The sequence below is a fragment of the Mustela nigripes genome, chromosome 2 (assembly GCF_022355385.1).
Source record: "Mustela nigripes isolate SB6536 chromosome 2, MUSNIG.SB6536, whole genome shotgun sequence".
Lineage (NCBI taxonomy): Eukaryota > Metazoa > Chordata > Mammalia > Carnivora > Mustelidae > Mustela > Mustela nigripes.
The window spans coordinates 130,153,456-130,172,289 of record NC_081558.1 but is presented as its reverse complement, the minus strand read 5'-3'; the positions used below and the strand labels follow the sequence as shown (position 1 = coordinate 130,172,289).

Genomic DNA, 18,834 nt, shown 5'->3' with positions numbered 1-18,834 from the left:
GCTGCAATGAACATGGAGTATATATATATTTTTGAGTTAATATTTTTGTTTTCTTAAGATAAATAAGCAGAGGGGCACCTGGGTGGCTCAGTTGGTTAAGCGACTGCCTTCGGCTCAGGTCATGATTCTGGAGTCCCAGGATCGAATCCCACATCAGGCTCCCTGCTCCGCAGGGAATCTGCTTCTCCAGCTGACCTCTCTTATGCTCTCTCTCATTCTCTCTCTCTCTCAAATAAATAAAGTCTTTAAAAAAAAGATAAGCAGTATTCCATTGTGTATATATACCACATCTTCTTGATCCATTCAAATAGAATTGCTGTGTCTTATTGTAGTTTTATTTTAAAATTTTTTGAGGAACCTCTATATTGTTTTCCATAGTGACTACACCAATTTACATTCCCAGCAATAGAGCACAAGCATTCTCTTTTCTCCACAACTTCATCAACACCTATTATTTCTTGTCTTTTTTAAAATAATAACCATCATTATATTTATTATTGTTTCACCAGTCCTTGTATTCTGAGTTATGAGTTGTCCTAAGAATTCCATTATGATATTTTTAAAATTTTTAATTAGAAAAGAATTATATCAAGTTACAGATATTACTTAAGTAAATTATTTAAGTAAATTCGAAGAAACCTTAGAGTTAAAAAAAAATGGATACTATTTTAGAACATGATTTAGAGCCTTCCAACCTACATGAATGTGCTAGAATGGTTTATTTAACCAAGTAAATAGAATAAAAGCTAATTTTTTTTTCTCCAGTACATAAAACAATGCTAAAAAAGAAATTTGGATTTCTGTTATGGACTGAATGCTTGAGTCCCTCCAAAATTCTTTGGCTGGACCTCTAATCTTTTGTATGATAGCTCTTAAAGAAGACACATTTGGGAGGTAATTAGGTCATGAGACTGAAACGCCCATAAACAGGATAAGTGCCTGTAAGAAGAGACAACATGGAGCTTGTGTCTTTTCTTTCTGCCTTTTACCATGTGAAGATACAAAGAGAAAATGGCCATCTGCAAAACCAGAAAGAGGGTCCTTACGAGACACCAAATCTGCTGGCACCTTGTTCAGGGCTTCCAAGCCTCAAGAAAAATGAGAAATAAATGTTTATTGCCTAGGCTACTCAGTCTATGACAATTTGTTACAGCAATTTAAAGTAGGACAATTTATTTTTGGAAAATAAAGAGAAATGTACACTTTCTATACTTATATGCGGTTTATTTTCTGTTTTGTTTTTTTTTTAAAGATTTTATTTATTTATTTGACAGAGAGAAATCACAAGTAGATGGAGAGGCAGGCAGAGAGAGAGAGGGAAGCAGGCTCTCTGCTGAGCAGAGAGCCCAATGCGGGACTCGATCCCAGGACTCTGAGATCATGACCTGAGCCGAAGGCAGCGGCTTAACCCACTGAGCCACCCAGGCGCCCCTATTTTCTGTTTTTTTATAATTAAATGTACATACTAAGAAGTAATTAAATCTGATGAGAAGTATTGCTATATGCCTTAAATTTACTAAACTTGGAAGAAAATACTGTATACAATTACACAAAAGATTCATTTTAAAAAAACACCTGTTTTAATTATCTCTTAGTTACACATGTATATATTTAGTAACTGGTTTGCAGTTTTGGCTGATACTTAGCAAAGTAACTAGAATGCTTTAAATCCTAATAAATATGTTAAAAATTAGATCCAGAACACATTATCATAATAAAATTAGTATTAGTATTATTGTACACTGTGGGGTAAGTTTAGATAGATGTTATGAAGTTCATATTTTATACAATATAAGAAACCAACAAAAAGGGAAAATTGTAAGTACAGAGAAGTTTAAATCCAGGTGTTAATATCCCTTTGACAACTGGAATTGATGATAATCTTCATGACCAGCTGATTTGTATTGGTTGATCTAGAGTAACATCATTCACTGTCAGATTAATATTTAGTATCTGAAAAGAAAGCAAAATGGTAATTATTGTTTAATCAGAGTAAGATTTTTTTTGTTTTTTTAACAAAGACTATTTCCATGTATAAATTTTCTCTAATAGAAGTTTCGTTTCTCTTTTTTTGATGAGTTTTTATTTTAGAATGTTCACAACTATTTCAGTAATAATCTCACCCAACCCACTCGTAATACAGATAAAAATAAATCCCAGAGAGGTGGAGTGGTTGTTAAAAGACTGTGAAAAACTAAAACTATTTACTAATTATCTTGATTTCTATTGTTGTATTCTTTCTCCCTATTCTTAAACATGGAATTATTTATAATTCTATTACATAAATCTCTATGCTTCCAGCCCTCAAATATGAGGACATATTTATACACAAAAATTAGACTGGAAATATGCTTTCTTTTGTGTCAATCCCAAAATGCTTTAGGATGCACAATAATTTCAGTTCTGTTGTGTTACTTTCTTTCACTGGACAGAATCTCAATTAGACTATGTAGGGACTAATTATGGAGGTTACTGAGTAGCTCTAGCCAATCATCTGTAACATTTTTATGATATGATGATTTCATTAGACCTTACCACTGCTTTTTCGCCAACATATCACATGATTTTTCTGTCTTAGCTCAGAAAATTTAGATTCAATCATCAAATATGCAAGAGAAGAGGAAGACAATCCACATTCCTTTACTGCTTACTGAAAACCAGGTACTCTCCTACTGGCTTTATAAAACATATTCTTCACTAAAAAACAACATTCTAGGATTTATTTCCCACACTGTATAGTAGAAGAGTTTAAAAGGTAAAATTAAATAATTTTTAAAAATGTATATTTGCCAAATTAGAAACTGATCCATCTTACACCAAAACCTAACCTATTTTTTTTAATACATCAAAAGTGAAAAGGAACAAGTACATCAGATAGCTTTTAATAACTGTACAAGAGGCAACAAAACCTAACTGTTGCCAGGAAAATGTTTTTAAAACTGTATTGATAGAGAGGGGCCTGGTGGCTCATTCAGCTAAGTGTCTGGCTTCCATTCAGGTCATGATCTGGGGGTCCTGAGATTGAGGACACCAGCGGGGGGTCCCTGCTCAGTGGGGAGTCTTCTTGTCCCTCTCCCCACTCCCCCTCCCCCTGTTCATGCTCTGCTTCTATCAAATAAGTAAATACAATCTTTTCAAAAAATAAAATAAAATGGGGTGCCTGGATGGCTCAGTGGGTTAAAGCCTCTACCTTCAGCTCAGGTCATGATCCCAGGGTCCTGGGATTGAGCCCCACATCTCTCTGCCCACATCTCTCTGCTCAGGGGAGCCTACTTCCCTCTCTCTCTCTCTGCCTGCCTCTCTACCTACTTGTGATCTTTGTCTGTCAAATAAATAAATAAAATCTTAAAAAAATTGCATTAATAAAGTAATTAAATCAAGATTTGCATATAATTCCCACACTGATGGAGAAGGCCAACAGAATAAAGAAAGAAACTGACCACTCTCTACTTTTAGCACGTATCTATAAAGGTTTGAATCCCTAGGTACTCATAAGTATTTGTTTTATTAAATGAATTTAGAAGGAACTGCTCAATTGCTGGTAGGTAAAAATAATATCTACTTTTGGAATCAATGAAGTAATAAAATATTGTAAAAATTCCTTCTAAATACTTAAAAGTCTTTGTGAATATGTTTGGAAGCAGTGGAATGAACTTTCTTTATAAATTATGTGGAATGAACTTTCTTCATAAATTATGTGTTTTCATACCAAGCATCTGGTTAAAATGAACTTGAAATAATACTTGATATGTTTAAAATATCTTTTTTGACATTGTTCACCTTAGTGTTTTGGTTTATTTTTGTAGTAAAAATTATGAACTTTATTTTTGCCAATGCAGTACTAAATAAGGAGCAAGAAAATATATATGTCAAATTATCCTTTTTAATCTGATTGAACATTGGGCAGTTCAAATACACTGATTGCTAATTGTGATATTAACCATTGACTATCTATTCCTGGAGAATTAACTTTCCCTTTGAAGGACTCAGTTTCTTGGTCTGCCACATGAGACCACTGGCTTAAATCAGTGATTCCCTTACTTTGTAATTTTAGAAACCAGTGAAATTTTCAAAAGAAGAAAAATGGGGGTGAGGCACTGAGTTATTAACTTTTATTTTACCAAGGAAGGACATTAAGTATACAAAACTCTAATTTTCCAACCTTGATATAACTTAAAGAAATAAAAGAATTTTGATGCCAAAATAGTAATTAGAACATAGTTCTACATTAAAGGGGAAATAACACTTGCCTACAAAACACCAGCAACAATAGAGCAGTATTAAGTTTCAAGTGGATAGAATGATCTTCCAGGTGCTGTTTACCCCTCAGCTTTGTAAAATTCTGTGAGGACACAAGACTGTGGCCCAAGACACAACCATTATTTTTTTAAGTTGAAGTCAGTCAAATAACCGACTGTTTTTAAGTTAGGTATTGGAAGTACTTGTTGATTAACGGCTAGTAATTTTTATCCAGCTCTAACACTAACAGGTAATACACACACAAAATTTTAGTAGTAGAACCAGAGCCTTGTACTTGGATCATTTCTAACAGTTAGCTGTTGACTAGAATATATATGTAGAACATATATAGAATATATGTTCTTTGAAATCCACCTTTTTGGGACATGGATTCCAGAATTTAGAATTGGAAGGAGCTGAAGAGACTGTTCACTTGCATATTCTTATTGAATTTGAAAGAAAAGGAAGGCTTAAAATTATTTGTTCAAAATAAAAGAACTAATTATTGGTAGCAATGGAAATTTAACATAAAAATTCCAATACCTTGTTTAATGTATGAATTATATCCTTGTATACCTGTATGTCAAATTATTCAAGTGCCAATTCTATTAATTTTGCAAGGATTTCCAAACATACTTTATCCAAGGTGCATTAAATACTTAAATGTAGACATTTTATATTTAAAAAAAATTTAAGGCATTTTACCTTATAGGGATAACAGTGACTTAGAGGCTTAATGTAAATTGAATCTTGCTTTGATTACATCAGGAAAATTGTAACACAGGTGCCACTAGATTGATTCATATGACAAGTTACTATGAATGATAATATGGAGATCGATTAGGAAGTTTAAGGAGAATAAATAAATAACAGAGGTGATAGGTGACCCATAATTATGTTTCATTAGGTTTAGGAAATAGAAGACATCCATATAGATGTTTTAAAAACTCCATTATTTTTTTCTTGTATCACTTACCTCCTTGTCTAGGTTTTCACTAAATTTAACTACTTCTCTATTTCCGTTATATATAAGAATAACCTCATTAACAGCAGTCTTTCCTTTCCCCCATATGTTGATGAATCCAAGCCTCATTTCATTTTTGTTTATGTAACCATTTTTCAGTATAGTGGTTGTCAAGGTATTCTATAAAGACAAAGACAAAGAAGTAATGTAAACCCTCACTTTCAAAAGCAATTAAATCTTTTAAAGCATACATTTGTTAACCAAAACGTATTTCATAGTATAGCAAATTTTTATTCATATTTTTCAAATGAGGTATGTTATACAAAAATGTAAAATATGGAAATATAAAATATGGAACAAAACTTCAAATATTATTTAACTGACATACCTTATTTAAATTAAATTGTGCCAAGAAATATAAGCCTTTTTCATAGGTGTCTGTAGAGAGACAAAAAGATTATATATTTATATTTCCAAAGAAGAAAAATAATAAAAACTAGAATAGTTTGGTTCTCTTTTCTAGTATAAAGTGTATCAAATACCATCAATGCATATCTAATTTTTCTCTAAGTTTATTTAACTTGTTCAAAAACTGTCCAAGGAGCACTTTAATATGAAGGATGAGTCCCCAGAGAGGATCCTAGAAGAACAGGGCAGGTTGGTGTGTGTGTATTTATTTGTTGGAGATTAATGCTAGAGTAACAGGTCTAAAATCACCTTAACATGTCTCTGGCAGGGTGAAAAAAGTATACTAATAAACAGAATTGGGTGGTGATATTGGTGGTCACTTACCAGCCATTTCAATGACTGACAATATAATAATGTTTATAAAGCAAAATGAACATGATGGAAACTTACTCTAGTGTCATTTGACAAAAAATATTCAATTGCTGGGGATTATAAGAGATCTATTGAAATCAAACTGATAAAACATGGGGTTTATATTCATTTCTTTACCTAATTATAATTTTACCATATTTAAAATCAATTTTTAAAATAATTTGACAGCTAAAATATAAGTGCTTACTATTTGTCAACTTTTAAGTACTTTATCACACTGCTCCAAGAGGTATGTCCTTTTTATTGTTCTCATGGTTGAAGAGGAATGTGAGCTCCAGAGAAGTTAAATAAATGGCTGAAAGTGAGTCAACTAATTATTAACAAAATCTGGAATAAAGTCCAAATTTACCTGAATTCTAAGACTGTGTTTATATGTAAAACAAAACAAGCATAGGTAAGGCAGAAAGGCAAAAGTAAATTAAATGCATGACTGAAACAAGTGTTAAAATAACATTGAAAAAGTAACAAATTTTACTTTCCTTTTCAAACTTATACATGTCAGAATTTTGTTAAATGATTATTTTTAAAACTGCTTAATCTGTAACTAATTTTGCCTAATCTACAATCTTTACTTAATATACACAAATTTTGAGATAATTTTACAATAGTCTCCCTTTATGTGGGGGTATACACTCTAAGATCCCCAAGCCCTGTATATACTAAGATTTTTCCTGTAATACTTACCTCTGATACAGTTTAATTTATAAATTAGTCACAGAAAGAGATTAACAGTAACTAATAATAAAATAGAACAACTATAACAATATACTGTAATAAAAGTTATGTGAATGTGGTTTCTCATTCTCAAGATAGCTTACTGTTCTATGCTTATTCTTGTTGTGATGATGGGAGATAATAAAATGCCTAGGTGAGGAGATGAATTGAGATGAATGACTTGGACATGGAGATGCAGCATTAAAACTACTGCTGATCTCCTCACACTGTAAGAGGGAGGATCGTCTGTTTCTAGACAAGGGTTTTCCATGGGTAACTGAAAATGCAGAAACCAAAACCATGGATAAGGGGAAACTGCTGTATTTTATCTTTGATTTTCTTTGAGAGAAAAAAATATGTCAGCAAATAGTATTTTATAAAATGTGAATATACTTAGAGAAGGAAATAGTTCTGTGCCTATTAATTAGATTGATGGGCTTGCTGAGAGAGAACACTTCTTTGGAGAGTCTGACCTGCTGAAACATATGTTATATATTGTTGTTGCTGTTTATTCAAGAATTCAAGGAATTATCTGAAATCTTCATACGGAATTACAACAAATATACTGAGTTTGTCAGATACAATTAAAAAAAAAAAACAAATATAATTGGCCAGAATAATCTTATATGCTTACATAGAGAGATAATAAATAAATATTTGAAGTATGTTTTTTCTTACTAATGATTAAAAAATAAAATCTGCTATGAAACTTTAATAGGGCAAAGGTCATACCAAGTTCTTTCATCTATATCTTAGTTTGATAGGAAGACCAGGAGTAAAATTTCTAAGAGAAGCATTGTCTCCCTTGCTGTTCAAATGAACTAATTTATTGGATAGGTACATAAATTCAAAGGTTCTAAGACAAGAATGCAAATGTATAACTCAACTTTACAACCCTGGAAAACTGTAGGCAAATTTAAAGTGCAGCCTGCTGGGAGCAGGTGAGAAAGACTGCAAACTTTGTAGAACCCCAGTTGACATGCTAACAAAGGTCAGAACTCTAAAAACATAGGGTTTTCATAAGTGACTCTTAATCTCACAAAACAGAGGGTTGCTGGGGGGAGGGGGGTTGGGAGAAGGGGGGTGGTGTTATGGACATTGGGGAGGGTATGTGCTTTGGTGAGTGCTGTGAAGTGTGTAAACCTGGCCATTCACAGACCTGTACCCCTGGGGTTAAAAATATACTATATGTTTATAAAAAATAAAAAAAAAATTAAAAATTAAAAACATAGGGTTTTAATTGATAGCGGTTGATTCTTCACCTTAAATCAAAAGATAGTAGGAAAAAAATTTTTTGTTTTGTTTTTAAGAGTCTTGCTTTGATTGATTCATATGATTCTTGTATCAACCTTCCAATATACTTTATTTACTAATAAATTGATTCCCGTTTATTAGGGTTGCAAAATATTAACTATGATATAACTAAAAAAGTTGAAAAATACATGTCTTGGCTAGTAATGAAAGATCTCTCTTCTGCAGATAGCTTATTTTCATTGCACTGAACCGCCCTGTGAGAACATCAGCTCCACATGGATGTTAGTTTTTAGGACTGATGTTTGTTTGAAGAGAATGTTCAGAACTCCCATCTAGTAGAGTGACACTGTTAATGGCAGTCAACAACCCTAATCCACAACTAGTGTTTACTTAACAGCACACTAATCACCTGAAGGTGATACCTGGGCTTCTCCCCAAATTAATGGAAATTAAATGGTCCTTAGGATCTGCATCTTCAATAAACTACCCTAATAAACTACCCTAAGGGATTCTGTGACAATGATCAGAAAAGCACACATGGCTGGGAGCCTAGCAGTTCTGTCTGGTCTAAAGAAATGACTTTATAACTCATATTACTCTATGACTATAGAGTAAACATAGATCTAATTTTAAATCCTTAAACTTTTCATGTAAATAATATTGAATTAAAAAAACAAATACGCATAAAGTACAGAGATCAAAGTCAAGTTTTGTTTCTAGGCTATCTCATGTTTTAGAGGCATCCTTTATGCATTGCCATGTGCACATGGAATGTGGCGTTTCAGTTCAGGTGACCTCACACGTACTGAATGTCTCTCATGTAAATGGCATGAGCTACTTTCTGGGAGTAACAAATGATCAATATACATTCTCTGTCCATACATGTTTCTTAGTTATTCAGACATTTCCCATAGGATTAACTACATTTAGGGTAAGAGGAAAGTCTTTGATGCTTAGAACATTACGTTTTAAAGTTGATTTAGCTAATTATTAAGCTACTTTAGCTTTGGATAATTTTATTAGCCTTTCATTCAGCTTCCAAGGTACAAAATAGATAACATAAAAGCAATGTGAGATAATATGTATGCCATCAATTACATTTATCTATTAAATGGAACACTCACCGATACTCTCTCCATCATCCCAAAACAGAGATCCCTGTGCCGTCTGATTATTATCTGCAGCAACAATGAGCTTCATGTAATTTTTTCGACTAAAAAAAATATATAATTTTACCTATGTTTATAGAATACCAGACTTCAGTTATGATATAGCAGCCATATGAACAACCAAAGGAAAACAAGTAAGAATATTAACAATGAGAATACAAACTGTTTTCAACAGAGAAAATGAAAGGTCTTCCCTTAATAATGAGTTACTGGGAATGACATAAACCATAAAATCCTTCATATTTAACAGAAAATATGCTTGCCTTTTGATCTCAAAAGATCACCTACTTAACAGATCAAAGGGGGCTTCATTTATAATGGTTTAAACCATATTAAGTTAATTGATATATTTATTTAGTATTCTTTCTGCTAATCTGGACACTGACCATTAAACATGAATATTTATATATTGATATTTAATACTAATTTAATATAATTATATTATATTAATTAACATTTATTATATTAATATGCACTGTTATATATGTTATTATATATGCTATTATAGCATATATAATAGTGTTTTATCTGTTATAATTTAAACCTTTCTCGCATTTCCATACATGAATCACTGAGTTATCATTGGAAATTATTAATAAGAATGTGAAGAGTAGCATGAAAGTTATAATTTCTTTTTTTTTTAATTTATCATTTGACAGAGATCGCAAGTAGACAGAGAGGCAGGCAGAGAGAGAGAAAGAAGCAGGCTCCCTGCTGAGCAGAGAGCCTGATGTGGGGCTCGATCCCCGAACCCTGAGATCATGACCTGAGCCGAAGGCAGAGGCTTTAACCCACTGAGCCACCCAGGCGCCCCAAAAGTTATAATTTCTATCCTTGAAATGGACAATACCTCCCAAGCTGGTGCCTACACAGATCCATCTGTGAACTAAGATGTGCTTCCTTGCTGACTGTACAAATGATTTGGTTTGACAGACTCATATTTTTAAGGAAGGATTTATCAGACAAATTATGCTTAGATATAATTGTCTTTTCCTATCACAAATGTTGAAAGTTGTACTGCCATGAACTGCCCTAAAATATCCATAACATTAGAGTTCAAATCTCTACAGCAACTTAATAAAGACATTATTATATCTCAGTATGAATACCTATATATATTTACATGTAATGTATATATTTCAAGTTCATAGTTACAGGTGTAAGAGATAAATATATATTAACAACATTTAAAAACTGGTTTAACCCACAATTTTCCAACATACTTAAAATTTAAGATTAAAAAGTGTTTCACAGTTTACATTCTACCCTTTCTATATACCTAGCCCTAATAACCTATTTACTGTACCCCTCTAAGCACACACACACACACACATACACACACACACACTGGCCTCTCTACTTGTCTTTTATAACAAAAGGATTCTTTGAGGTCCAATTTATAAATGTTCTCGTCTGTGAAGCCCTCATTTCTCAGATATAATTGTTTTTCTGCTCTTAAATTAATATCAGGGTAGAGTATTGAAAGAAATGGATCTGGATTATTTTAGGAGATAGAAAAAGTCCATGCATGTCAAATAGGGCTGTCAGCATGTAGATCACCAAATGAGTGGATACAGCACGAGAAGAGAAGAATCAAGACTGAGTTTCCAAATCTGAATGTGTAAACAGGAATTTAGGCAATGGAAATAGACACTCTGGTCAGAGGATTCACTTTTACATCAGTCACATAAGCCAGAGTAGAGCCATGATCCTTGGTAGATTGGATATAATGCTGAGTGAGAGGGAGAGAATACCAGGTTGGGGTCCTAGGTCAAAGAAGAGAAGGTCTTAGCCAGATCATCAGTTATGAATGATAATGTCTAGAAAATATGAATTAATAAGAATTATCTTTCATCTTTATATGGGATGAGGCTGCTAAAAAACAGGGCTGGTTCTTCTGTGGGCAGCAGTGTACTTGTAGTTTGAAGAAGCAGTGATATTGTCAATGGATATCTACATTTTCATAAACTAGAGTGAGTTTGGAAATACTTCACAGGACTGACAGAGGGAGTTAGAAAAAGTGGAAGGAAAAGGAAGTCCTCTGAACAATATTTGCTTAAAGTTTATAGAAAGTTCATTTAAGAAATCATGTTTCAATGAAGTAAGTAATATTTCTTTCCACATGTCAGAAATCAAAAATGAGTACTTAGATAAGGCAGCCACTCAAAATACAAGAGATTCAATTGCCAATACAGAAGACAAGAAGTTTTAGTTGGTATTTTGATCTAGGAAACTTTCTTACTATTAGAAGGACAATTTTTTGTGAGTCTCAAATATCTGCATATCTTGCATACGGGTAGGGATGTACAAAGGGAGAGGGAGAAAGAGAATATCAAGCAGACTCTCTGATGAGCACAGAGCCCTGTGTGGGACTTGATCCCACGACCCTGAGATCATGACCCCAGGAGAAATAAAGAGTTGGATACCCAACTGACTGAGCCACCCTGGTGCCCCTAAATTATATTTTAATGGATGCTTTTAAAGTAAACAGTATTGGAAGATAGGGCATTGTTTGTTTTTAAATTAATTTTTTAAAAAATTTACTGACCAGTATAATAAATCCCCTTAAAAGCAAACAATGAAGAGGTTTGCTTACAGCCCATTATAAAGGGCTGAGTGCCTAAGCCTGGAGTTCCGTAGCTGTGACACAACCTCCTACATGTGCAGTTTCTGTCTAGGCCTAGGTCATCCCCATGGGACTTCAGGGACAAGGAAACCCCAAGCAAACATGAAATTCAAGTCTCTTGCTATGCCATGAATAAGAAAGGCGTTTGTCTCTTACCCAACATCCATGACACTGTGGCAGAGTAACTTGTTCAGTTGGAAATAAGGTAAAATCTCAGACCCTTCCCAGTTCCTGACAATTCTAGCAGGACATATCTCAGAATTTAATCTGAGCTCTTATAAATACTTCACTTACCTGTGAAATGTGTTTTTATCAGGCTCCTGACATGGTAGGATGTGACCACCACGGACATGTAGGTTTATTGTATCTAAAGGAGTATAAAATTCATGAAACTGCCCTCTGACTTTAATATCTTGGCCCTGGAAATGAGGAGGTTGGAAGGAATAACATAAGTGGCAAGAAATGGAATCATCAGCAATATTGGTGTTTGATATATCAAACAAAAATACTGATGTAAGTACATCAATTGATACACATACAAAAATTAATAAAAACTCAAACACGTATTTGAGAAATCATGTTACTTAAAGTATATACTTAGTTCTTAGTTATTAATAGCTTTGAAAGTAATTTACCACCATTTGTTTTTGTGATACTCTCATGCAGAAAATTCATGGGTTTTCAAAGGTCACAAAAGTTATTCCTGGCTTGTCATATACGTTATTCTTGGAAGGACTATATAACCTTTAATGGTAATTTTGCATATTGATACAGGACAATGACCTTCTTGTGTACAATGTTATGTTTATTCAGTAAAATAAATCAATGACTCCATAATAAGCTACGGCAGAATAAATTAACTCTTTCACTGTGTATTAATTTGATACAGCTATAATTAGCAAGAAATATCTTACCTTTTTAAGTGTAAAGTAAACCAAATATGTCACCAATGAAAAAGCTAGTATAAAACAGTTACTCATATGTTTTTAGTCAATTCCCCAGAATTCCCTAACCACTTACCGTATGATAATCAAACCACCGAGCATCAGGAACATAGCCTATTACAGACTTAACACTCTGGAATTTAAAGATACAGTCATTAAAAACATATAGGTCAAGGAAAATAATATTTTGTGAACAAAAATATATGATAGGACTTACAGGTTCCAACACAGCAGTAACCAGAAATGCTGGCCCCCACAGGAACTGCTTGAATATATCCCATGTTATCTTGTCATTAAAGAACCTTGACAGAATATTTACAAATAATTAAGTCAAAGAACTTCATTTCTCCTGAATATCATAAAATAATTATTCAAATCACATTTTGCTGTATAAACTTTTGTGGACTGAAGTGAAAACCAAACTATAAACAAATCAAAAACAATTCTATCATTTGGAATTTAATGTTAAATAAGTAGTGCAATATTTTACAAGTTAATGTAAACTATAACCATACTTCCTGACAAAACACAGAGAATTTCTGTAAGGCCAATTAAATGAGAAATCTTTGAAGAGAATTCACAGAGGTACAAATATTAACTTTACCTTGTAGAAGTTCAACAAACTAGGAAACATGAGTAACAAATAGTCTGGAAGAGAAGTGTGAGGAAAGTGTGCTATACGAAATCTTGATTTCGTGCCTGTGTGGCTCAAGTCGGTTAACCGTCTGCCTTCAGCACAGGTCAGGATCCCAGCGTCCTGGGATGGAGCTCTTACCAGCCTCCCTGTTTGGCAGGAAGCCTGCTTCTCCCTCTGCCTGCCACTTCTCCTGCTTGTGCTCTCTCCCTCTCTCTCTCTCTTGCTATCTCTCTTTGCCAAATGAATTAAATAAATAAATAAATAAATAAATAGAAATCTTGATTCAGTAATTAAAAAAAAATTTGTTTCCCAGAGTTCATAATAATAAAAAAAGAAAGAAAGAAAGAGAAATGAGCAAAAGAATAAAAAAGATTTTGCTTCTCTACTTAAATTAGAGCTCACTGAATAGTGCATTTAATGTATTTCTGAATTTCAGGTACAAATGTTTGGAAACACCAAAATCTGTTCTTCATAGTTCCAGAACAGTCACTATTAAATGTCCAAATTTTTTTCTCTAACTGAAACAGAACTGCACATTTCAATTTGTTCTTTTGTTGTTGTTTCACTCTTCTACAAACAGATTCATGCCAAGGTGGACTGCTGAATTTACTGCTTCCTGGACTTTTTGTGGGATAAAGGGCCAAGATGTACTCAGTAGGACAAGAGTCTGCAAAGTTAATAATAATGTTTCTGATTGGGGATTCAGTTTAGAGCTTATACTCTGACTCTTCTGGGAAGTTAATAGGGAGAAGACAAACTGTGGAAATAATAGAGGCAGATATTAATAGAAATTTACCAGAAATAAAGAATGGATTATGGTAGATAAATTAATAAAGTAACTGGTGGATAATATAAACTTAGGAAAACCTGTTATGTTTAAGATCCCGTCATCAGAACAGATGGCATATTGATCAACCTATTACGTTTGTCATTTTGCCTTGCATACTATTATTTAATTTAGCAAATATATGCTGTGTATTTTTACTGATTTATCAATTGTACCATCTAACAAATCACCTCACTCAATTACTCTGGTAATATAGTGTGTGTGTGTGTGTGTGTGTGTGTGTGTGTGTGTGTGTGACATAAACAAAAAGAGTTAGCTGGTATTTGCCTTAAAAATAGGACAAGCTACAATTTTTACAACTATGCTAGTAGAATAGAATTTTAAGATTTGATCATATATCAGTTTAAGCTTTAAGGAGTGAATCCAAAACAATTTTCTAAGCAAAATACTAGCACTGTTCTAGGGTGCTCTATAACACATCTCCAAGAAAAGGTGAGACAGTTTTCTTCAGTTAGGCATACATATATATGGTAGATTTACTTAACTGTTACTAACTTCAATTAATCAAATCATTGTGTAGAGATAATATTACTTGCCTTCATTTTTAAAATATTCAATATAAAAAGATATATAAATCGAAACACTAGGAATATAGTAATTATAAAAATTATAACTTTTCAATAACTGATTAATGTTTTATTTTATTACCACCCTGTTTATTAATACTTATTTATGTAAATGTTTATTAACCCAAATTTTAAATTAAAATAGCAATGAAAACACTTCCAATTTCAAATATTCTACACTTTATGAGATTACTGAGTAAATTAAATGAAATTTGTCCCCTTTTGGCAAAAAAAAAAAAAAGAAGAAGAATTTGTGCTTACTCATGCAAAAGGGGTCGAATAACAGTGCCCCCATGAGCATGAATTTCATGCATCTGTGTATAGAAGTAAGGCAATAAAGTGTATCTAATATTTAGAATATTCCTTGACATTTCAGAAAAAGTTGCATTCCAGGAAGCAGGATCTTGTCTCTGAAACAAAGCAGAATGAAATAGTCATAAGCTCTTGTCCTTGTTTAAATCATAATTTTCAAATACATGATTGGAGAATAAAAAGTAGAAAATAATATTCATTCATTGCATGTGGTATATACTTTCTTCACAAATATCACAAAGATCTTATGCAGTAATATTTCTATCTCATATGATGAAGAAAGAACATATTTTAATTAAAAATGCAAATAGCTTGATTCACTTTAGATGAACATATGTAAAAAGCAGTTCATATTTGAATAGGTAGCAAATACATTGTCAATCATGGTGATTATCAGTATAGGGATGAAAAGACTAGAAAAGAAATAAAATGCTGTACAAAAGCCGATATAGACATGCAGAGCTCATTTTGGTGATGCCCCCACACTGTGTGTTCTCATGAGAAATGGATAAATTATGATATGAAAGAATTAATCGAATAGGAGAAAGAGAGGACCTAATTAATTCTGAATAAGAAAGAAGGGCATGCCCTAGTCTCCTCTGGAATATGCACTCAAGGTAAAAACGAAAATTAACACTGCAAAGATTAAAACCTGTTCAAAATGTTGTGTGGCACCTGAGTGACTTAGTCCATTAAGCATCCAACTTTTTTTTTAATAAAGATTTTATATATTTATTTGACAGAGAGAGAGCATGAGTAGAGGGAGGGTCAGATGGAAAAGGGAGAAATAGTTTCTTTGCTAAGGACAGAGACCTATGTGGCTCAATCCCAGGATCCTGGGATCGCGACCTGAGCCAAAGGCAGATAGGTAACTCACTGAGTCACACAGGGACTCCAATCCTCCAACTCTTGATTAGGCTCAGGTCATTACCTCAGAGTCAAGGGATGGAGCCCCCCATTAGACTCTGTGTTGAGCATGTTGCCTGCTTAATATTCTGTCTCTCTCCCTTTGCCCCTCCCCCCACTTGCACAGCTCTCTCTTTCTCTAAAAAAAAAAAAAAACAACACGTTGCATTTACTGGTTAAAATATAGTAGGGACAGTGATTCATATTTTACATTTTAATTTGTACTAGGGAAAAAACAGGCTGCCACATAACTCCAGGGGGCAATACTTTCCATGTTTTTTGCTGGTATCAATAGGAATGATGGTATTAAGAACTATGCCATATCCATACAGATGCCAACTTTTTTTAGATTTTGGTAGTAAAGCTTTATGATGACTGTTACCATTGTTATATGGAAAATAATGTTAAAATAGGCAAAACCTTGAAAGTAAAGTGGTTCAAAAATTAGTAAACAGTAACTGATCCTATTGTTACCACTTCCAAAGATAAGAAGAGGTAAAAATCATCTCTTAACTTACTGACCTCGCTGACATTATTTCAATTTTAACAATACAGAAGAACTTAATTCTAAACTGTGCATCCCTAAATTCAATTATACTACCTCATAATTGAACTTAAGTTGAGGCTTCTGTTCCATAGATTTTTATTTAAAAATACTTCCTCAGTTTTTTCTTCCTCCATTTCATCTTCTCCAAAACTCCAGCCACCTCCCATCTTGGAGGTTTTCACTTGCACCCTCTACCTGAATTCTCTCCCATATCCTTATATTGGTTTTGGTTGCTGTGCTTCACTCAAGTCTCCACTCTAACGCTTAAGTCATTTCAAGCAAGAGGACCTTCCTAAGTACTGCTTCTAAAACTGAGTCCTCATAAATCCCTATCACTTTTGCTTTCACTGTTTTCCCTCATATGCATTTATTTATATCTGGCTATATATACACACTTACATATACATATTTGCCTATTATCTCTATCCTGCCTACATTATATGAATCATGGGGCAGGGAATTTATAAATATTAAATGGTAGACTCTTAATAAATACTTGTTGAATAAATCCCTGTGCAGGTTTTTATTGATTCATTTTACTCTTCCAATGTTACAGCTTCCTAAATTGCATTATTGACAGCAAGTTATTCTTATTCCAACAAGTTATGTTATTGCCAAACTTTCTTCCAAAATGTAGTCTCATACTGCCTTCTATCCTTATATAGATTTTCATTTTCTAAAATATATCCTTCCCTCTAACACTTCCCAGGATGGACAAAAAGATTTCACAGCACGTGATAAGCTCCACCACTCAGTTACTACTGCTAGAACCCATCCTTCAAAGACCAGCTCTATCTGCAACTTTTCCATGAGGTGCATTTTGATAATTCATCTTTTCTCTGCACTTCACTAAAAGTCAATATCACAAAATTTAGCACTTAATTAGGTATTGCCTCTAATTATTAATACATTTCTATAACTTTTAATATTGTCACCTCTCTTTTCCAAAAATTTCTTTCAGACAATTTAGTAACATGGAGAGTTGTGCCACAACACAAGAATTAGCCCCCATAATTCCTTTTTCTTTTTTTTTCTCGATTTCTCAACTCATTATCTTAACATTTGCCTTTTAAATCTGCTCATTTTCATACACTGATAGTAGTATTTCAAATGACTTTTCCCTGATTATTTAGTTTGAAGCTGTTTTTTAAATTGTTTTGTCTCAGTTGAAAGAAGTTCAAGAAGCGGGTTTTTTTTCTCCCCTGACTATTCCAAAATTATACAGAACAGCAGTAAGTATGTCAGCTAACCAAGTTCTAAAGTCCAAAGTATAAAGTAACCCAAATCAGAAAATTCTGAAAGCAATGAGCTCAGATGCCCTAAGTAAATGTAAAGAGGTTCATACAAAGTATGCATTGAAAATCAGCCTGATAGGGTGAATTCTTTATTTGTGATGATTTTTGTTTATTATTATTATATTTAATTAGCTAACATTTGGTACATCATTAGTTTTTGACGTAGTGTTCAACGATTCATTAATTGTGTATAAGACCCAGTGCACATCACAACATGTGCCCTCCCTAATACCCATCACCTTGTTACCCCACACTGCACTCCCATCTGTAACGCTGTTTGTTTTCCTGAGTTCAGAGTCTCTCATGGTTTGTCTCCTTCTCTGATTTCTTCTCATTCAGTTTTCCCTCCCTTCCCCTGTAGTGCAGAGGGTGAATTCTATTTAAAAACTTCCAAAGTTAGTAGGGGGAAAGGAATGAGAGTAAATGTAGTAACTACATACCCTAGTAAAAGCAATGTTGTGATTTCTTGAGTACGGATAAAATGCTCCAAGTTGCATCCAGCGGGCACAGAGCTCATATTCTGAATTGTTGAAGAAACCACAAATATCTGCTCCAGTCTAAAACATATTGTGATGTTTAATTTTAATGGTTTGTTTCTTAATCTTTGTAAGTTATAAAGATAAAAGGAATAGAAATACTTACATATGAGATTCCAAAGAGACTAAATTCCATCATACCTAAAAAAAAATCAGGAAAAATCTTAGAAAGCTACTTTTTCATATATTTTGATATTTGATTTTTTCTATTTATAAAGATGTCTTATTTCTAATAACCTAATCCAATGATACAGTTTTCAGATTATTCATATACCTTTCTATCATTTCCTCTTACACTATTCAAGTTTTTTATGTTATAGTGTTAATGACATTTATAAAAATAAAATACTATGCTTCTTTGTGACTTTCAAGTTGGTACATTTAGAGCACAAAATGGTTATAAGTACATTACAGTATGAGAAAAAAGTGGTAGTATTT

At 33.1% G+C, this 18,834-nt stretch overlaps 1 protein-coding gene across 1 annotated transcript in view; it reads right to left on the bottom strand.

The window, feature by feature from the left end:
* Positions 1-1,884: 1,884 nt before the first annotated feature.
* SI (sucrase-isomaltase) overlaps positions 1,885-18,834 on the bottom strand; it is a 97,321-nt gene continuing 80,371 nt past the window's right edge. Inside the window, exons 38-47 of the mRNA XM_059388067.1 lie at positions 18,503-18,537; positions 18,301-18,417; positions 15,062-15,210; positions 12,968-13,052; positions 12,827-12,883; positions 12,101-12,225; positions 9,136-9,224; positions 5,592-5,641; positions 5,216-5,383; positions 1,885-1,953 (exon numbers count right to left, since the gene is read on the bottom strand). Of these exons, the coding sequence (XP_059244050.1) occupies positions 1,885-1,953; positions 5,216-5,383; positions 5,592-5,641; positions 9,136-9,224; positions 12,101-12,225; positions 12,827-12,883; positions 12,968-13,052; positions 15,062-15,210; positions 18,301-18,417; positions 18,503-18,537 (944 nt within the window). The remainder of the gene's footprint in view (positions 1,954-5,215; positions 5,384-5,591; positions 5,642-9,135; positions 9,225-12,100; positions 12,226-12,826; positions 12,884-12,967; positions 13,053-15,061; positions 15,211-18,300; positions 18,418-18,502; positions 18,538-18,834) is intronic.